The sequence below is a fragment of the Clytia hemisphaerica genome, unplaced genomic scaffold (genome assembly GCF_902728285.1).
Source record: "Clytia hemisphaerica strain Z4C2 unplaced genomic scaffold, Clytia hemisphaerica genome assembly, whole genome shotgun sequence".
Classification (NCBI taxonomy): domain Eukaryota; kingdom Metazoa; phylum Cnidaria; class Hydrozoa; order Leptothecata; family Clytiidae; genus Clytia; species Clytia hemisphaerica.
Genome location: NW_027104428.1, coordinates 92,624 through 115,277, shown reverse-complemented (window position 1 = coordinate 115,277; position 22,654 = coordinate 92,624). Strand labels below are relative to the sequence as shown.

General features: G+C 38.1%; 1 protein-coding gene across 1 annotated transcript; it reads left to right on the top strand.

Annotated features, from left to right (window-relative positions):
* Nucleotides 1-13,472: 13,472 nt before the first annotated feature.
* LOC136820505 (uncharacterized) lies at nt 13,473-22,262 on the top strand. Its single transcript, XM_067076693.1, has 9 exons — nt 13,473-13,811; nt 14,012-14,180; nt 14,423-14,606; nt 14,829-15,657; nt 15,717-17,921; nt 20,223-20,300; nt 21,450-21,500; nt 21,765-21,945; nt 22,114-22,262. The coding sequence occupies exons 1-9, from the start codon at nt 13,473-13,475 to the stop codon at nt 22,260-22,262; spliced, it is 4,185 nt and encodes a 1,394-aa protein (XP_066932794.1).
* Nucleotides 22,263-22,654: the final 392 nt, after the last annotated feature.

Genomic DNA, 22,654 nt, shown 5'->3' with positions numbered 1-22,654 from the left:
CACTTGTTTAATCATTTTTTGAAAATTTTTATTTTGGGGGCCTGGGGACGAGTTTCTAGCGCCAAAACGAGGCTAAATCTTTGAGAAGGCCTAGAGACATCAAAAATGATCCAAATTAACTGAAATTTGGTACACATACTCCTTGGGTAAATGCCTTGCTGTTACTAAATCAATTTAAAAAAATTCTTTATTTTAGGGGCATGGGGCGAGTTTCTAGTGCCAAAACGAGGCTAAAACTTTGAGAAGGCCCGGAGACGCCAAAAATAGTTCGATATATCTGAAATTTTCTACATGTGTTCCTTGGGAGTGCTTCATTATTTTTTCATAAACTTTTACTTTTAGGGTATGAGAACAAGCTTTTAGGGTCAAAAATGTTTTGTCGGTATATGCCGACATTGGCAATTTAGGGAAAAAAATTCTTGTCTGCATATGCCGACATTGGCAATATCGGAAAAAAAATCTTGTCGGCAAATGCCGACATCTGGCAAAGAAATGGAAAACGCTCATGTCGGTATTTGCCGTCATCGGCAAAGAAATTAGAATTACTTTTAAGGCCGCGGCAAATAGGTCGAGGTATGAAAAAAAGGATGGGCAGTTAAAGGGCTAATAAAGAGTGATCCATTGGCTACTTCACGACGGACTGACGTTTTTGCAACACCTTCTACGATGTCTACCTCTCCTATTCCATGTTCGGCGATGCCATAAACTCTGACGATAGTAGTGTTTAATATATTAGACAAGTTTTGCATGAGCCAAAAGGGAACGGTCGATTTGTACTGGCTGGTACAATTGTCAGATTCGATGATTATTGGCTTATCGAGACATTCTTTTGGAATGTTTTTAATCATCTTCTCGATACAAATTTGAGCAAAGGCCTCATGATGCTTTTTATCATTTGAGACATATGGATGATAGGACTTTGTCGCATTTGTCTTGAGGATTCTGGAGTGAACAGTAACCTGCGAATGCGACCAGTGAAGACTCTGTGGTTCTTGTTTTACTGGTGGAAAACTTTTGTCGTGAAAAATGAACTTTTCCTTCGCATGCGTTTAAAATATGGAATACTTTTGTTATGAATTTGGAGATTTTCTTCAACATGCGCTTCAAAATGTGGAATAATTTTGTCATAAATTTAGAGATTTCTTTCAACGTGCGTTTAAAACTTGGAAAACTTTTGTCGTGAATTATGAATTTCCTTCGCATGCGTTTAATTAATTAGGAAAAATTCATGACAAAAGTCTTAAACCACATTTTATAAATGACACAAATATCATTCATCAATAAATATCAATAAAGATTTTCAGAGATTTAATTTTATTATATACTGACTTGCTAACCAGGACTGACCCATATTTTTCGGAAGGCCTTCCTGTAGAACAATAAATAAAATTTGTCGTGCCTTATTTCAAAAAAATTTATATTTTGTAAATAGACCTTTTGTTATTTACGATTTCATATTGAATAATTAAAAACTCTAACATTAAAACAATAACTCAGGCAAAAATAAAAAGAATGTAGTGTTTCGAATGCGGGTGAAGGAAAAAAGCTCTCATGTGGCCGGCCGGAAAAATTTGGTTTTACTATTTTTGATAACTTAAGATCATTGAAATAGAACCTAAAAGATAACTTTTATGTACAAACAGCAGGAAGTAAGCCCTGAATACTAATTTTTAACTACTAATGAAAGTTTGCGGCCGAGTCAAAAAAATTCTTTTTTTCACCCGGCCGGTTTCCAGAAACACTACATTTTTTATTTTCGCCCCACATGAAAGTATGCAAAAAAAATTCATCTCAGAAATTTTGACATTTTCCTTGGTTTATTGTAAAACTTTCTCTATTTTGTAAAGTAAAGGTGTAAGATGTAGATCTCCAAAATGGGGTCATTTGTCTCATTTAGTGGACTAAGTCCGCCAAATGTGACAAATGACCCCATTTTGGAGATCTACTCTTCAAGCTCTATCTGATGGCACAATCAGTTTTAGCTAAATGAGAACTTCAAAAATCGACTTTCTAAGGACCCCCAGGCTAAAATGACCCCACCCCCTTCAAGCCCCCATAAAAAATTTTCCCCAGCTTTGCCAGCTTGGCAAAACCCGGTTTTGGGGTCCCAAGGGACCATATAATGAGAAAATAAAATAAAAACCCATATTTACTACTTGTAAGGGTTGATGCAAAAAAGCCCTTTTCGCCGCCGGACTATGTGGGTTGATAAAAGGATTAGATTTTCCTTTGATTGGGTTGTGGTTTGTGATTTTCTGGTTATGTAGTGCTCTAGTGTGAGTCTTAATTGTTAGTGGGAGGTGCTTGTTGTTGACTTTTAGGTTGAGGAATTATGACATAGATATCATTTAGATGAGTGGTGTGATTGGATAATCAGAAGAGTTACAATATCACGTTTTGGAGGCGATATGCGGAACTCATTCGATAGGAGGAAAATTTTTTGTGATGTTAGTTGTATTCCCGTTTAGAGTAAGGATTTACGTGGTGGTGTGAGAAGAGTGAAAAGAATGGATAATGTGTAATGGGTAACAATCTCAGGACCTCGTTACAGAGGATTTAAAACGAAACCATTAGTTTTGTAGAGGGAGCTACGAGAGAAAGCACATTCAGAAGATATGGGTTGGATTAGATTGAGGTAAAAAAAATTTTTATCAGATGTCTAAACTCATCCTCATCTCCACCTAAATAATGTGAATATTACGGTGGCTCCTATCTGCCATTTGGTTTGCACCCACTCAAAGTAAATACGCGTGCAAATATCAAATCATCTTTTTCCCATACACGTCTCTTCAATCGCCGTTCTATCGTGCAAAATGCACGGTAGCAACCTTCTATCGTGCAAAATACACGGTAGCAACCTTCTATCGTTTAAATTGCACAATAGCAACCTTCTATGGTGCAAAATGCAAGTGAAAGTAAGAGGTTAAAGTTCTTTAACTCCATTAAACACCAAAAGCAAGTCAGAGAGTATTACTATTCCGGAATTTATGGTTCCTATCAAGTTTTATTTATTACTTTTCATTTCAAGCAAAAATGAAGTCTCTATCGCCATTTCCCTTCCCAGCCTCACGTTTTAAAGACACCTCGGTAGAGTACCGAAAATCTTAATTTTAGTGTTCTAGACTCAAAATTGTACCGAAGGAGAGCATTACTATTCTGGAAGCTACAATTCCCATCAAGCCTCATCTATTACCTTCCATTTCAAGCAAATTCTTGGTGTCCTTCTTCTTTCCTCTTTCAATCCTAACTTTTTAAAGGGTAGTTAACAATCATTAACAATCACGTAAATTTTCAACAGGAAGTGTTCATTCTCCATTGATATCTGGAAAAGAAAAGAATACAAACATGATATGAATTTAAGGTAGTGGGTTCAATATTTGGCCGGGTCTTACCATTACTTGAAAAATGGTACTTGATAATTAATTCTATGCTAAATACTCAGCAATAAGAGAAGAATCAAGGGCAAGTGGAGAAAGTCAAGTGGCGCACTTTCGGGTAGATAGCAAAAAAAGGAACCTTCGGCTCGCCCTCGATTGCCATCGCAAAATCACTTACTTTCGATCACATCTTTTTACTTTTAGAAGGGGCGTTTATACGAGGGGTTGTTTAAAAGAAAGGGTATTTATTGAATAGCTCGTGTTCAGGTTTACTTTTAGTGAAGAATACATCAGAATGGATTCCACTCGCTAAAAATGGAAATATACCTTACATAGACATGTGCAGATTAGAGTCAAGTTGGAACGTTCATGATTCATCTTCATGTTCTTCTGAGGACGATATGTTATACGGAATCGTATCGGATGAATTTAAACCCTCGTGTAGTTCTGAATGTAACAAAGGAAAATTAAAGAAGATTCAAATACCGTAATTTTATTATTTAATTTTACTATGTTGGGATACAAATTAATTGAATCAATTTCTCAAATTTTATTTCAAAAGTGGCAACAATGACAGACTGTGGCTAAACTGTAAGTGTATTTTTATTAACTACAGAAGAGATTTCCTTGCAACTTTTTCTAATCTGTGACAAGGAAATATTGTAAAAAGTAAATCATGGATAAATAACAGGAAACTGTTCACCAGCAGAAGTACTTTTATTGGAGTAGATAGAAAAAGTTACTCTCGTGATACAAATTTTTTTATAATTTAAGTTTGTTCTCATTTCTTTCTGCAAAATTAAGGGATGCTTTGATTCGTGATAGACTTGGTTCTGTTGGTAAGATGCTGAAGAGTGGTATAATTTGAATATATAAGCCAAAACGAGTGTATAAAAATCGTAGAATTTCCCAAAAATACAACGTATAAACCTTAAGAATATTTAGAGCTAAGTTTAATTTCCTCAAAATAAAAAAATTAAATTCACCTAGAGTTGGATCATGATTCATTTTTGTGTGCTTTCGTTCGATAGGATTTAGACATTCCCCTTCAATTGTTTGACGTTGAGCTGAAATAATTATTTTGAGTAAAAAGGATATAAAATTTAATTTCTGGTTGTTGTATACAACTGATACAACTGGATGTGACTGTTTCAATTTTTATAGAAGACAAGTGAAGACGCCACAGTCGTAACCATTTTTCTGTTGGTAAATTTCTTTCTGTGAATAAAACTTCCATTCAGTTTTGTCTAAATTAGACTTGCTAGACTTCAAAAAAGAGATTATGGTTGAATGAATCTCAGAAGAGTGCTTGAAAATTGAATCAAGATGGCATATAACCTTTCTGTTAGGGTAAACACCAACAATAGACCAATGATTTGATGGATTGTTTGGCACATTTGATGCCACTCTATGATGGATTGGGATCAAAACCAAATCTTTCAGCCAGACTTCTTCATGGACTTTTTTTAATTCAGGTTTCCAGTTTCCAGCAACAATAAATTGGTAGAATAAAACGGTAGAACAAACGAATACATCCAATTTTGAATCTTTTGAGACGTTTTGAATAAAAGAGACTATTACATCACCATTTAAATGTGTGTTACCAGAAGCCTTTCTAATATCGGCACTTTCGATATTACCACCTTTCACTGCGGCGTCTCCGAACCAGACTTGTTCAACTTGCATCATTTCTGTTTCTTTCATGGACCGTGGTTTCGATTCCTTTTCAAAATCACTCTTTGAGCTTTGTCGTGTAGCTTTTTCCATTTGGTAAAACAAAGCATGTGTGTTCTTCATGAATGATTTCTCTTTCAAGATATCTTCTGTTTTAGGTATAACGCTCTGGTCGTCATAAAAAATGATAGCACCATCTGGAAAGAAGATTGTTGCAGAATAATGACCGCTTGCATCCATACACCAATGGTTAATCACACCAACAAGCTTATACTGGAGGAAGTCATTCGATGATGTTCTTTTCGCACTTGTCCTCAGCATAAGTGATTTTTCAATTTCTAAAGGGGACATACACTTTTGACCATCTTTTTGAGACTGTGTAGAACATGAACACTCTATGTTTCTTCCGTTGAAAGTTGTTTGACAATATGCGTTATTCCATAGCAATGAGGTGACTGATACTGGACTATTTGTGACGTAGACTGGTACCTTAAAAATCATTTCCCTCTCGATTGAACCTTTTGTTTCACCGCATCCTTGGCAGCTTACGATGTCTGTATATTTGTATTCGAATGGACTCGGTACTTCAACATTTGAACCGAACGTGATACTTATTTTATGATAGACACCCAATGGATCACGATGTTGTCGAGACTCTAATAGTCGTTGCATATAGTCGACCATTTATGCATTACCTCATCTGTGAAATTTAGTGTTTTGATACCGCTCATTTACTATCCCAATATTAGATCGAAAACTGGAAACTAAAGATGTCTTGCTCGTGTTTCTCGTTGCGCGATGGTGGTGATGGCGTGTTTTTCGGAGGCGTCTTTAATTTTCCATTGCTGGTAAAAGTTAAATAGCTGCGAAGCAACTCCAATCTGAATAAATACACGTTGATTGACAAGATTCAAGATGTGAAAGATACTTGCAGAACGGTAATACTTTTAAATTCATGCAAATCAAACAATGAAAAAAAGTTGCTTTTTCAATAGACAAGAAGTCTGGTCCAACACACAATTGATGGAACCAGTTATGACACATTTCACAACAAACTGCATCATCTTCAGATGTTATCGAATTTCTACAATTGAAGCAATGGTAATTTTGGTGGTTGTCCTTGGCTTCAAATCTTTGCTTTTCTTCTTCACTGAATCCTTCCCACATTGTCTTTATTGATAAGTCACCCATTTGAGGAGAGATTTCGTCATGCTTGCAAGTTATGTGGCGTCTTTGATCAAGAAGGAAATTTCGGTATCTCTTTCTTTCATTATCTTTTGCTTCTTTATTGGATATTGAAATCACATGTTTAGCATTCACAGATCTGTAAAAGCCCTTGTTTTTATGAATTACAGGTTTCGGATTTGTTTTCTTCTTCTTTGACCAACCATCCTCAATCGTGACTTTCTTCTTTTCCTTTTTCTCATCTAAGCCGTATCCACGAAGGATTCCATCATAAAATTGTCGCTGATTCCCGAGTAAAGCTTGGTAAGAATCTTGGACAAATAGGGGAATAGGCTTCTTCACTCCTACGTTAGCCTCGACCGTCTTGAAAAATCCCTCGATTTGCCCACTTGTGTGGTTTTCAGTTAAAAAGGATCTGGCTCGTTTTGATGGAAATTCAACTTTGTATTCTTGAGAAAACCTTTTCAAATCTCCAAGACAAACATTACTCCACAGAGTACAAGTCGGCAGCTTGTAAGTCAAAAAGTTGTTAAAATATTGTGGAAGATAGTACAGATTGAAAGCAAGATTGGTATCTGCGTCGTCTGTCGTGTCTTTTCATTTGTTCGATAACGGGAAGTAAAAACTGTTTGACCAATAATTACAAGATCCCTAAGTTCAGGAAGGTATCTACTTTCAATCATGCGTGATTACTTACTGATGATGCTGCTTTCACCTGGTCTAAATTTCTTCTGTTTAATTTCACATGTGGGAGTAGCACAGATGTAGTAGGGTTTTACAAAGGTCTTTGTAAGAGGCTGTTCCATTTACAATACGGAATGTTCTGTTTATATAGTCTGATAATGATTCACCTGCAAATTCGTTAATCACGGTCAAAATAAGAGCCAAGGAGTAATCAGTAATGACTAATCTTGGCACACTCCGCTTTCCAAAGATACTCTTTTCTTTACCAACAAGTGAAAGCACGAACGATCTAAGCGATTCAACACAGTGCGAGCTTGTCAAGTATTGAGCCAACCCAGCTGGCACACAACGTTGTTTCGACGTTCATCTGACGTTCACAACGTCCATATAACGTTAGATGAACGTTGAAACAACGTTATGTGCCAGCTGGGAAAGGCAAAGCTGGTGCTTTTCCAAATGGATGACGAGCAACAATGGAATACAATAGAATTCTTTTATATCCAATTCCCTGGTAAAAATTCTTGATAAGATCTGAAAAGATCGTTAAAGATCTTTAACAAGTAAGAATCTTAAGAGATCTTTGTAAGATCTTACAAAGATTCTTATGCAATCTTGAAAATTTATTATTACAAAAAGATCTTTAAAGATCGTGTTAAGAATTGTCAAGATTCTTCGCACACATTCAAAGTAAGAAAATTTAGGTTTCTTATTAAGTTCTTAAGAAGAATCTTATGAAATCTTATGAAATCTTGCAACCATAAAATAGTTTAAGATTCTTTGTGTTTCTTATCAAGTTCTTATAAAGAGACTTTCCAAATTTTAATTGACTATTATAGGCTAAGAAACTTTAAGATTCTTAGTGTTTCTTATCAAGTTCTTATAAAGAGACTTTCCAAATCTTAATTGACAAATATGCAAAGAAACTTTAAGATTCTTAACGTTTCTTATCAAGTTCTTTTAAAGAGACTTTCCAAATCTTAATTGACAAATATGCAAAGAAACTTTAAGGTTCTTAGCGTCTCTTATCAAGTTCTTATAAAGAGACTTTCCAAATCTTAATTAACAAATATGCAAAGAAACTTTAAGATTCTTAGTGTTTCTTATAAAGTTCGGGTTAAGAATCTTGTTGAATAAACACAATAACACGTAAATTTGTGGTTATGATAAAATCTTCGATTTTGACTTTTTTTAAAGAATTTGAATATCAAATTTACATATAACCATACAAATATTAACATTTTGAAGTTAAAACTGGACCAAAAACAGCCGTTAAAAAGAAGGGTTTTATTTTTATTACAAATGTTACTTTTGTTACTTTGTCACCCGGGATAGAGGGAGCACTCAAGGCATGTGACCTACTGGGCATTCAGCTCTTAAGGCCTCTGAGAATGCAGTTTAAAGGTCGACGAAGAGAGGGTACAATAATTTGCAAGAAAAATTGGGAAAAATTTCGAAAACAACTTGCCCTGTTAGGTCGTAAATTGTAAAGGTCGAACACAATTTGGCCTTTTTTATCCTGAATTCCTGATTTTTGGCCAAACGTACTGTCATATTCAAATAAAGTGACAACGGGCTTTTCAATTCAAACTAATGAATTTGCCTTGTAATTCAGAAATCAGAAACGTATGAAATAAAACTTATAAAGATTGTTTATAAAGCATATGATAAATCGCAATAGGGGGCCATCCATATAGGACGTACTAGTACGCAGTAAAGGGGGGAGAGACGGTTTATCCAAAACGTACGTCTATTGTTTGAATGACGTTATTTCTATTGTTCTTCTCTGCGTACAAGGAGGGAGGGGGTGTCAAATTATTTGTAAAGTTCTTGCGTACGTACTATATGGATGACCCCTAGAGTACTCGCTCTCGGGCTGAATATTAATATAAATCAAAAACAAGTACACGCTTTTTTATAAGAATAGTGTTTTTTGACTGAGGGTCAAGTAATCTTAGGGTATTCTTAACATTATCTTATTTTTTATATTGGCGAAAACATTTTACGTATAATAACCGCAACGAATCATCTCCTGTTAAAATTATACTTCCCTTTGATTTTTCCCACCCTATATTCTTGTCAATTCGCAAAATCTTACCCTCAAGGTATGTAGTTGATTTTCACCCAGATATTCTTACAAGCGCTATTCTTATAAAAAACGTGTAAAATAAGATGTCAAGTTCGATCGTATAAATAGATGGCTGACATATCAATCGTGCTGGTAACTGTTCAAAATATTTGATACATAACCACCTCCAGTTTCACAGGGAATAAAAACTATTTGGCTAATCAAGAATTTTGCTGGGTGCAAAACAAGGGCATCTCTTTCTACAACGTGTTGAAAGCACTGTCCCAATAGATTATTGTCAATAATTTTTTAAAGTTTTGACAAATAACATTTGCCTTTCTACAATTTTTGCTCAAATTCAACACTCAAGTTTGAGATGTTAAGGAGATGGAAATCTCTTACCTACCCATTTTTATTGGGGGTTTTACATAGTTTGCACCCCCCTTTTTAATAGGGGGGATGCCAACTTTTCTGGGGGCCTTTGTAGGGGGGGTACCAAGATTTGCCAAAAAAACTGGGGGGATGGGAATGTAGGGGGGGGGGTCAAATAAAAAAGGGGCGGTTGGAAATTTTGGTCAATTTAATCATATACAAATGGTCACAGTCTGTTTTAAAGTAATAACGCTAGTTTATTGTGAAATTGTTGGCTCGTGACTGTATATACTTTGTACTCTTAAAATGATCACATTTTGGTGGTGCATAGAGCAAGTTTCCTTCGAAACGGATTTTCTGTAAAAAAAAGGGGGATAAAATTTCGTTACAGAAGGGGGGGTGGGTATATAGGGGGGGATGAAATAAACCTAGGGGGGTTCGGACCCCTCTGCAAACTATGTTTTAGGATTCGTTAAATTATCCTACCCTTGTTTAAACCTTAATGACTAATAAATAAGCCTATGCTCCAGGCTTTCTCCTCTACCTGGGTCAATATCAATTGGCATACCATGAACTGGGGATGATCAGGGATGATTAATTAAGCTGTATTTTCTATACATGTCCTCTATCAGAGTAATGTTTTCTACTTTAGAGCCTTTCTACATCTGTTAAACGTAAATGGAGTGGTGGGGCATGTGCATATCCTATGGTGAGTTCAGTATCATTAATTAAGCTCAATTTGCCAGGCTCGGTTGTAAACAATTACTTAATCACCAGCATCATTTGGAGGATAGTTATCTTTATTATACGTCCCTCGAGGCTTTTGTAATTTTCTATGACGTCACATTTTATTGTCCTTCGGGAATCAAACTTTGATTTATAAACAGCATATTGAAACGTAGCTAATTTGATACTCGTCAATGTTATTTATGAAGACTTATGAGAGGAAGATAGTGTTTTGATGTGGAAAATTTGACTTATGTTTAGAATATAAATTTTATAAGCCGAAGGCTTTTTTACAGACTCAAGTTCATGTTTGAACACAAATCCTTTACAATAAATAACAAGATTATCATATGGATTAAAGATTTGATTTATCTGGTTGATTTGAGTTGATTTATCTGGTTGACTTGTTTTTTTTATTTTGTGGTTTTTTGAATTTATTTATGGTTGTGGAATTTCTATGGTTGTGTGTGTAAACTAAGACAAGGCACAGACAAAGATAAAGGAAAGGCAAAGACAAAGACAAAGAATCACTACGACATTTGCTCTAAATTCTGTTGTTTTTGATTGTCTGTTACTCCGTCTGGGAAATCGAGTCTGGAATTCCGACCCCACGTGTTTGTATTCCAGAAAATTCACATTTGAGGACAACCCACGCTTGTTTCTCGAAATCATACCCAGTTCCGTAATTGTTCCAGGATCTCGTCCACGTTTACTAGTTTGCACGCCTGTTTCCGTCCGTATCCTTACCTTACCGGGAGACTCCATATTGATCACTAACCATATCGAATTTTTCTACTGAAAATTGAGTTATTTGAGGATAACCTACGTTTGATCCTCAAATTCTGCAATTTGGAAAAATTGTTCATTGCCATCGGAAAAACAGAAATTCAACGAAACCTACGTTTTTTGTCGAATTGACGCCCTTTCCGTGTTTTGTACCGGTAAAATTGTGAACCTTACCGTATTCTCGAGATTTCCGTATACCGCAATTGTCCGTCTGAAATTTTGAGTTTTCACCGTTTCCGCAAACTTACCTGACCGCATTCCGGAAATCCCGCTTGTTTTCAGTTTCAACTTCCAAAGTTTGAGTAACCACTCTTTTACCGTCAAGTTCTTACCGTATTTAGGAATACCGCATTCTGCCTGTTTCCCACCCCGAACGTTGAATTTCTCGTTATCTGTAACTCCCGTTTCGTATCGTTGTTCGTCATATACCGCATTTACTGCAATCAACTTTGAAATCGCAATCTATCACGGGCTGACTTATCAATAGCTTTACGCGTCTGCATATCAAAAATTATCGTATCAAACTGCATCTAACTATCATATCAAAATGTCTCAAAGCGATAGAGCCAGAGAAATTCAATTGAAAAAGGAAAATCTCTCAGACAATGCGTAAACGAACGCGGCGAAACATCGAATCACAAAAATGATTCCTGAAATCTTGGGGCTTGTAGACCAAAGGGGGAGTAGAACTGAAATCCGTTTCCTGCGAACGACTCTTGATGAAACCCTTAAAGGCGCTATCAATCATCATGAAGCGTTAATGCTTATTTTACCTGAAGGAGATTCTCGATTCGGCGATGAATGGATCGATGAACTCGCTCTCAACGTAAATTCTTGTTTCGGAAGAATCGAACGTTACCTTGATAGCCGTAAGGATGATCCGCCATCATCGTTACTATCTTCCAAAAAGCGCGAAGATATTCAAAAATGGCGCGAAAAATCACGTGACCAGGAGGGTTCTGGCTCTGGTTCTAATCCGTCAATGAGCGACATGTGCGGTGCGTTCTCTAAACTATACGTAAATGAATCACAGTTACTCGGAGAATTGCGTTCCTTACCTGACCCCGCGTCTCAAAATGAGGGTATTGAATCGCCACAATCGCCAATAATATCAAGCGCAAGCGAAATTCAATCAGTACAAACGGTTATCCATCACACAAATACCGAAACTCGATCAATACAAAATCTAAGCGACAGCGCAAGCAATACTCACGCAATTCAAAACCATACGGAATTTATCGAGACCGCAATGCAGGATTATACTGAACCTTTCGTTACCTCAACGCATGATACAAATTTAAATACGCAAACTAACATCAACCCTTTCGCTATCGCCAGTACAAGCCAACACGGCGGTGCGCGCACCCGCCATCCAATACCACCCAATACCAGATTACTGAATAGTCCCGTATCACCCATGAAAAACTTAGTCGAAACCTATTTGAATCCTAATACCGATGAATTTACTCCGAAATTACCAAGAAATCCGGGTTACCAATCAAACTTCAACGATCAATTACAAAGTACCTACACAATACCAAATGTGTCTACCGTATATCCAACCTTAATTCTTTCCGACGATGAATTAAATCTTCCTAATCCAAACCCAACCGTTCGTTTGTCGACAACATTACTAGCTACTCATGCAAATGTTGCTTCAAAAATGGCATTGTCTCCGCATGGCAATGTCAACCAAATGATCAAGCCGCCTCAGGCTACGTACACTCAACCGACTTTAACTCCGCATGTTACTGTTCAACAAACATTACCTCGTCAGGCTAATGTTATCTCAAAGACATTGAATCCCCTCGTGAATGTCAAACCTTCAAAGACATTGATTCCTCAAATGAATGTCTACACTTCAACGGCATTAGATCCCTTCGTGAATGCCAACCCTTCTACGACATTGTATCCCCTCGTGAATGTCAACACTTCAACGGCATTAGATCCCTTCGTGAATGCCAACCCTTCTACGACATTGAATCCCCTCGTGAATGTCAACCCTTCGACAACATTGCCTCCTCAGATGAAAAATGTTGTCACTTCATCTTTACCAACCGAAGCTTCAAAGAGATCTCTCAAATCAGTGCAGTTTGTTGATTCAAATCGCCCGATTCAAGGCACTCATCCCATCGCGGAACGCAGATCTCTAGACCAATGGATAGATGAATTAGATCCAAATAATTTGACCATCCAGATACCAATCATTCAAGGAATATCCAAATGGAGTTACTCATTCAACAAAGGTTACCCCGACAGGAGTTGATAGTATTTGCAGGAGAAGCTGACAAATGGATCGAATTCGTATCAAAGTTCTATGACATAGTCCATAAGCAACCGTATCTCGATTCCTTCCAAAAGCACACTTACTTGTCACAACACCTGAAAGGCGAAGCCCTGAAATCGATTGAAGGTTTCACCAATGATGACCAAGGTTATGTCAGTTCCTTAAAGAAACTGAAGTATCTGTTTGGAAACAAGGTGGTCGTTGCTCAATCTGTGATCCAAAGGATAACTAAACGCAAACAAGTCCACGATTCTGATCCGAAGGCTCTTGCAAACCTGTATTTCGAATCTCGACTTGTCTAAACACACTGCTAAAGATGAACTATGTTGCTGATATCTACAGCACTGATCTACTACGTCAGACCTTGTCGAAGCTTCCTGTATACCTTCAAAGGAAATGGTCTGAATACTCATTTGTATTGCGAAGGAACCAAGAACCCAATCTGTATCATCTTGAAAAGTGGCTGCAAGATAGAGTCATGGCAGCTAGGGATCCATACCTTAACAACGACGGTTACAAAAAATTGTCAAACATGCACAACCGAACTTCTCCTGATGATGATTATCAAGAGCAGAAACGCCGTTGTTCCTTATGCAACAAAGATCATTGGTTGTATCGCTGTCCCATCTACAAATCCAAAGGTGACACAGAAAAGGTTTCTTTCGTTAGAAAGAAAAGGTTATGCTTCAACTGTCTCAGCCCGAAACACAACGTAAAGGCTTGCAAGTCCAAAAGGCATTGCTTCATTGATGGGTGCAAGATTAGACATCATACAACCTGCATCAAGGTCTAAAGAAAGGCCCAGATAAGCCAGACAAGTCTCATCAACCAAAGCTTAAATCTTCCGCACCAAAGGAGCAGCAGAACTCTCCAAAGGTTGACGAGGTAAAGTCTGAAGATCCTTCAATCCCACCAGCCAACTTACCTGATGGAGAGAAGATCGAAACCACCATAAATAGACTTGTAAAGGGAAGAAGTCATGTCTATCTGCAGGTTGTCCCTGTTCGGGTGAAGAATGCTCGGGGTATGTGGGTTGATACATACGCCATGCTAGATACTGGCAGCCAATGTACCCTTATTACCAAATCACTTTGCAAGGAACTAAATCTTCAAGGAAGAAAGACCAAAATCAACTTTGGTACAATCAAGATAGTACTATTTTACCGACAAAGCTGGTTGATCTCACCATCGCAGCTGTTGACGGCAGTTACCAGACTAAAGTTAAAAATGTGTACTCCCTCAATGATTCGGATTTCAATGTACCAGGACAAGAAGTTCCAGTAACAACTGATTCTAGCTGGGATTACATCAGAGATCTCGGTCTTAAAGATATCGACAGCAGCCAAGTACAACTACTGATTGGTGCTGATGTTCCAGATGTTCTCATCAGCCATGATTTCAGGAAGTCAGAGAAAGAAAGGCTACCCATATGCTTCAAAGACTCGACTCGGTTGGACTCTGCTTGGAGTGTATGATGGTACTTCAGATCCGATTGAAAGTCGACTTGTTGCACTGACCAGAAATTTGGGGATCAGAAGTGAACTCTCTGAGGTTGAATACAGCAGTTTCTGGGAGACTGAATCATTTGGTACTGAGGTCAAAGAAAGCAAATCACGCTCTATCGACGATCAACGTAACCAAGAAATTCTTGACAAAGAAACTGAATTCAAAGATGGTCACTACATCGTACCAATGCTTTGGAAGAAGGACGTCAACCTCCTGAAAGCAAAATCTTGGCTGAGAGACGCCTCAACCAAATTTGCAAGAAGTTCCAATCCAATCCTGACTTCTTTGAGATGTATGCTAAGAACATATCATCCTACCTTGAGAAAGGATACATCAGAAAACTCTCAGACGAAGAAGCATTATGTCGCACAGCCACTACTTGGTACATCCCTCATCATGGAGTCACACGTGTGAATAAACCAGGCAAAGTACGTATGGTGTTCGACGCTGCTGCTCAGTCACATGGAGAAAGCTTGAATTCCAACCTGTACAGTGGTCCTGATCTACTGAACAGCCTTCTTGGCGTTTTGCTTCGATTTAGACGCCATAGAGTTGCTGTGGTTGCTGATATCGAAGCTATGTTTTGTCAAGTGAGATTGAAAAAGGCTGACATGGATGCAAACAGATTCCTGTGGAGAGACGATCCAAAGTCTCACAAACCTCCTGATCACTATAAATTACTCGTACACATTTTTGGGCTGACGGATTCTCCCTGTGCTGCAACCTATGCCCTACAACGAGCTGCAAGAGATCAAGCTAACGACTATCCACCCGAAGTCATCAAAGCTGTCTTGAGAAATTTCTATGTCGATGACTTACTCATGTCATATTCAAATGCTACATCAGCCAAGGAGACCAGTCATGGTGTTATCAGTCTTCTCAACAACAAAGGCTTCAACCTGACAAAGTTCCAAAGTAACGACGAATCCGTTTTGAAGGACTTACCAACAGAAAAGCTTGCTACTCAATCTACTGGGATCAAACTGGACGACAAGGTCATGTCGAGAGCACTAGGCGTTCACTGGGACCTTGAACAGATTGTTTTGTTTACAAGGTCAATATTGAAGTTGATCGATCAAAGCCATGTACCAAGAGATCCATCCTCAAGAAGACAGCGACTATCTACGATCCACTTGGCCTCTTGACACCAATCACACTTGTCGCCAAACTTTTCATGCAAGAACTATGGAGAGACAAATTTGAATGGGACGAGGAAGTTTCCAAATCTCTCAAAAATCGTTATGAAGATTGGCTTTGTCGAATGTCTGACATTGCATCCACTGTTGCTGTCCCACGAAGTCTCAACCTTGAAGGTGACCAAGACGTGCAACTACATATCTTTTGTGACGCTTCCGAGAAGGCATTTGCTGCGTTAGCTTATGTCAGGATCGAGAGTGAAGGAACTGTATCATGCCATATCCTACTGTCTAAGTCAAGAGTTGCTCCACTGAAAAGATTGACGTTGCCAAGACTTGAATTGCAAGGAGCTGTCATTGCAGTGAGGATGAAAGAAACCATCGTAGAGGAGATCGATGTTCATTTCTCGTCTATTCGATTCTGGACAGACTCGTCACTCAATCTCCAGTACATCAACAACGAAAGTAAACGTTTCAAGGTTTTTGTTGCAAACCGAGTTGCTGAGATACGAAACCATTCTAAAGTCGATCAATGGAACTTCATACCAGGAAAAATCAACCCAGTCGACATTGCAACAAGAGGAGATATTGATGACAATGAAGCCATCAAGTGCTGGTTCGAAGGACCAGACTTCCTGTTCAAAAACAAGGCAGACTGGCCAACAACATCTGTGACACCCCTGTCTCCCGACAATACAGAAATCAAAAAGCAGACGCTAGTCTGTAAACTATCATCCATCACACCGATTGTGAAGTTCGACAGATTTTCAAATTGGAAAAGACTGATCCGAGCAGTTGCTTGGGTGATTGTTCTTCTGCAACCCAAGATGAGCCGCAAAGAGAAAGGAAGCGACCTCTCAATCAACGAAGAAAGGGCTGGATTTACAAAGACATTAAAGATCATCCAGAAAGAAACATTCAATGATGACTCATCCAAAGAACTCCTTGGAAAACTCTCCAAACTAGACCCTTACATCGACACAAATGACGGGCTGATGAGAGTTGGCGGCAGACTGAAACGAGGAATGCTTCCATATGCTGCCAAGCATCAAATCATTTTGCCAAAGGATCATCATGCTGTACGCTTGCTTGTAAGATATTACCACGAGCAAAATCATCATGTTGGCACAGAACACCTCATATCACTCCTGAGACAACAGTACTGGATCATCGCTGTCCGAAGCATCGTCAAAAGAGTTATTCGAAGTTGTGTCAAGTGCCAGAAGAGGAGACCTAAACCAGGCCAAGTCAAGATGGCAGACCTACCCGTCGACAGAATAACTGTGGGAGCCCCAACGTTCTTCCACACCGGAGTAGATTTCTTTGGACCAATTCAAGTGAGGGTCCTGAGAAGCAAAGTCAAACGATGGGGATGTCTGTTTACATGCCTTGTCACTAGAGCTGTGCATATTGAAGTTTCACCATCATTAGAAGCTGACGATTTCATTAATGTTCTGGACCGATTTATCAACAGAAGAGGAAATCCAGAGATGATCCGTTCTGATTGTGGTACTAATTTTAAGGGCGCTTCAAACGAGTTAAAGAAAGAAATCGAACGAATGGATCAACTCAAGATTGCCAAGTCGTTGCAGAGAAAGGAGATCAAGTGGCATTTCAATCCACCAGAAGCACCTCATATGGGAGGTGTTTGGGAACGTCTGATTCAAAGTGTCAAGATAACGCTGAGTGTCATCCTCAACGATTCAGCAATATTAAACGATTTCACTCTTCAAACTGTAATGACAGAAGTTGAAGCTGTACTCAACAGTCGACCACTAACTTATGTTAGCAATGACCCAAACGATCTTGAACCATTGACTCCCAATCACTTCCTTTTGGGAAGACCTTCTTCAAAACCCATCACAAGCGTGGATTACGAAATTCGGTCAGCTCCTCGAAAGAAGTGGAAGCAGGTACAATCCATAACGAACCAATTTTGGGATAGATGGTCCAAAGAGTATCTTGCGACATTGACCACTAGGTCGAAATGGCGAAAGACAAGTTCTCCTGCACTGAAGGAAGGTGACTTGGTGATGATGCTTGAGAAGAATCTTGTCCGAAGTCAATGGACCCTTGGACGAATCAAAGAAGTATTCAAAAGTTCAGATGGAGAAGTACGAAAGGTTGAAGTCACCACAAAGGACGGTACATACACTCGACCAACTACAAAGATTTCAAGATTGGAGCTGGAATCAACCAGCTGCTGAAGTCAACTAACCAATGTTTGCGTTCATACTGTTTAATTTGTGTGCCTCCTGGGCATGAAGAAAGAAGATCAACTGCATCGGAATTCCTCTGCTCACCATAAAAGAAGATAATCTACATCAACTCAATCAATTGTTCATCAACGTGTATCAATTTGCCAATCCTGTTTCAACTTGTGTGCTTCCTGGGCACGAAGAAAACGTCTTGTGTGCTTCCTGGGCACGAAGAAAACGCCTTGTGTGCTTCCTGGGCACGAAGAAAACGCCTTGTGTGCTTCCTGGGCACGAAGAAAACGCCTTGTGTGCTTCCTGGGCACGAAGAAAACGCCTTGTGTGCCACTGAGGCATGAAGAAAACACTTTGCGTACCTCTGGGGTGCGAAGAAAACACCTTGTGTGCTTCCTGGGCACGAAGAAAGAAGATCAACTCATCAACTCTACACTCTCCAACTGTCAACTCTACGACAAAATAAAGGAATGACCTAACCAACGTATTGGTATTCATTAAATTTGAACTTACTTCCACGGAACATTACATTGAACTCACGTAATGAAATGTATTGATTACACCTGAAAACGTTACTGATTAGAACTACGTTACACGAACACTACATGAAAACATAACTGTCATAATATGTTATACTATTGAATGTGAAGTACATATATTGAAGAACTGTGCGTTGCGCTGTGAAGCAAAATTGCATTCTGTTGAGATGCATTATCTCAAGGAGGGGAGTGTAAACAATTACTTAATCACCAGCATCATTTGGAGGATAGTTATCTTTATTATACGTCCCTCGAGGCTTTTGTAATTTTCTATGACGTCAAATTTTATTGTCCTTCGGGAATCAAACTTTGATTTATAAACAGCATATTGAAACGTAGCTAATTTGATACTCGTCACTGTTATTTATGAAGACTTATGAGAGGAACATAGTGTTTTGATGTGGAAAATTTGACTTATGTTTAGAAGATAAATTTTATAAGCCGAAGGCTTTTTTACAGACTCAAGTTCATGTTTGAACACAAATCCTTTACATCGGTGGAAGGGGGAGGCTACTTGATTTTTCTCCTCTTTCTAGCGGACTTTGACTCATTTTAGCTTTCAGCCTCTCCACTGTTATGGTCGTTCTGCCAGGCTTGTGTGCAAAAGACGGTTTTAATCAATATAAATTTAACATGCTACGAAGTTCTCCCCTCTTAATTATTTTTGATATGGTGCAAGATTTGTCAGAATTTCAACATAATTCGTCATTATCTTTTGCATTGTTTCCAAAATTACTAATTCCCCCTAGAAAATCTTTCATGCCCCATGGGGCCGTCCATATAGTACGTACGCAGTGAAGGGGGGAGAGGGGGGTTTAGCAAAAGCGTACGTCTATTGTTTGAATAACGTATTTTCTATTGTTCTCTGCGTACAAGGGGAGAGGGGGTGTCAAATATTTGGAAAATTCTTGCGTACGTACTATATGGACGACCCCTATTTTAATCCTCTCCTTAAAATTTTATTTTACCTTTTCCACCCTTTTCAGAAAATTTACTGGAAAAACTCAACTTTGGCAGAACTCACGGCGATTTGGAATCGGATTCAATCGGATTCAAGTTTTCTCTCTAAAAGGGCATAGCATCTAGATGAGCTTAGTTAACATAATTTTTTGTTTTGTATCTGTTGTATACCATTAAGATGCTACTTTACTGCCACTTTTCAAGTTATTTCTTGTTTCTAATCTTTCTTAAATTGAATTCCGATGCAATTCCTTTGGGGGATTCGTGTATTATTCAATTTTCCAATTATACTTGGAAAATAAGGTAAAAATCCAATTTTTTCTATACATTCCCATTTGGAATGTTAAGATGAGTTAATTTAAGAAGTAAAAACATTAGATTAATTTAGTTACATTAATGCTAACTGAAGAAAAAGATTTGAATCCGATAAATTCATACTTCCTAATTCAAATCGGCGTGACTGGTAGAATAAAATATACCTTAATTTTTTCGTGGATTTTTTGAAATACAATTATTTACATAATCTTAGGAGGATTGCACTCAACCAAATCGTTCATCTTGTAAACAGCCTCATCATCAATCCCCAAAGGTATTTGCTTTTACATGGTTTCTTGAATATTGTAATAGGAAAATTTAAATTTGAAGTGGTTTTTAGGAATATGATGAATATGTGTTCTCTCCAATATCTTTTCAAATTTGATTTGTTTTTATTCAGCAATATACGAAAAAGGATGGTCAATCAAGCACGCCGACTGCACCACCAAAAAGAACGTCAAAAGATGATAGACAAAATGTAAGTGTCTTACTGAAGTCTAATCACTCGCCCAATTCCCAAAAGAGAAATTTTTTTTTAAATAAATAAATAAAATTTTCCTGTGAGAGTCAGATTTGTCTATTTAACTGCCAATCACACGTAGTTATGATGTTTCAAGTTGTGAGAAAGATACAAAAGACATGTTACGTATAAGAAATTTAATGTTAAAACCTGATATTTCAGACCTCAACCTCAAACCAACCACCTTGCACCACGTGCCTCCTTCATCGCATTGAGATTATAAAAGCATTTTTAAAAATCTGAGAGCTTCAAACCGCCATCATAGTGGTCACAGGTAGAACTACTCGCTCTCCACCGTTTTATGAGTCGCTTATCCAGAAGTTTTTGGTATGGTCTTACAGCATAGTTTGCAGAGGGGTCCGAACCCCCCTAGGTTTATTTCATCCCCCCTACAGTATATACCCACCCCCCTTCATACCCATCCCCCCTTCTGTAACGAAATTTTATCACCCTTTCTTTGCAGAAAATCCGTTTTGCTCTATGTACCACCAAAATGATCAAAGAGTACAAAGTATATACAGTCACGAGCCAACAATTTCACAATAAACTAGCATGTTTACTTTAAAACAGACTGTGACCATGTATATGTGTATGATGTATATGATTAAATTGACCAAAATTTCCAACCCCCCTTTTTTAAATTATCCCCCCCCCCCTAAATTCCCACCCCCCCCAGTTTTTTTGGCAAATCTTGGTACCCCCCCCCCCTACAAAGGCCCCAGAAAAATAATAAAGGGGGGTGCAAACTATGAGTAGGATAGAAGAAATTTATCTCAAATCTTTAGGCTTTTCTGTATCCTCTTTTAAGATTGAATATATATTTCTCAATAGGGCACCATGGTAGATGTATTAAAAGAAGTCCTTGCCCAGCAATTTAAAACCAATTAGCTTCTGCAAGCCATTTTAGAAAAGGTACCTTAAAGTTCTATTAAAGAAGAAAACCATTGAGTAAAAATGTTTGGTTCGTAAAAGAACTGTAGTTTCAAGTCACTTATGCCATTCCTTTGTCTTCATATTTTTCCTAGAACAAATTTTGGTTCCGTTTTATTATATGCTTTTCTTCTGTTAATCTATACCTTTACTGATCATAGTCCTTTTTTTCGACAGAACAGTGAGGAAACCAATTCTAATGCGAATGAACTTCCTCCAGGAGAATATGTAAGGAGTTATATCATCTGAAAGTTTTGAATTGATGTCTATTGGATTTTACAGTTGATAAATATGTATTCTTATCCCAAAGCTTTGAATTCATTATCGTTGCAGCTCCCCTAAATGATTTCTCTCCAATCAAGTGTTAATTTTTTTTCGAGTAATTTGTTGTTAAAAGTATTTTTTTAAATGCACTTAAAACCATAATTATTTTTGGAACAGACCTAAAATTTAGCCTATCATGCAGAACCCACTCTCTAACTTAAATTGCAGGTTCTGGAAGATAGCACAGACCTCAGAGAGATCAAACGGCCATACCAGCCGACGAAATATGCCATTACCTTGGCAAAGAAGCTTTGGTCAAAGAAAGAGCTGCAGACGGGGATTGTTGAACCCATGAAGCCAAACAAAACAAAATCAACTCTTGATCCAGCGCGAGTGAAGCTGATCAAAAGTATGCCTCAACTTTTATTTCGAACTATTTGATTCGTTTCTGGGTCCTTTGGTGGGGTGGGGTGGGTGGGTTCGGTTGACATCGCACATATTTTGACAGATGGCCGAAAAAATTCTTCAGAAAGAATATAATTTGCCACTATGTAATTTAACTTGTTCTTTTTTGTAGCACTTATTGAGCACTTTTACAGGCCAAAGAACTTTGACAAGACATGGTCGAAATCCCGTGCATCAATCAACCAGATGTGCACGGATCTGAAAAACAAAGACCACGATGAGAACGATGACGATGGTGACGGTACGCTGCGTCCATATTAAACATTTTTTATATTTTTATTTCACACGTGTTTTACGAGCTCATGGTAAATCCTCGTCAGCCTTAGGAAAATATTTTTTTTACGTCTTCGCTTATGCTCGTGAAGAATGTTGTCATAGAGTCAAGTTGATAGTATACATGTTTGATCGTCTCCCATTTTTTCTGAAGAAGCTTTCGAAAGGACAACAAATCCAATGTTTAAGATTTTCGAAGTTGAAGAGGCTCGTCGGTATTGCTTAAGGCGAATCTTCAACTTTTCTCAAGCAAGAAAAAGTGGAGCCCTAAGATTTGCACCGCATTTTGGATCGAGCCCTTCCTTCGTTTTCGCGTTTTACATTTTTCAAATGATGTCGGTAATACTTCCGATCCAGCATTTATAAACGTTTGTATGAAA

What these genes read in the sequence shown, in the direction of transcription:
- LOC136820505 (XM_067076693.1), top strand. Translation starts at nt 13,473, where the DNA reads ATGAACTATGTTGCTGATATCTACAGCACTGATCTACTACGTCAGACC. An exon ending in TCGGGTGAAGAATGCTCGGG is followed by an intron (nt 14,181 to 14,422) that starts GTATGTGGGTTG and finishes TCAATGTACCAG; the next exon opens with GACAAGAAGTTCCAGTAACA. An exon ending in GGATCAAACTGGACGACAAG is followed by an intron (nt 15,658 to 15,716) that starts GTCATGTCGAGA and finishes TTTGTTTACAAG; the next exon opens with GTCAATATTGAAGTTGATCG.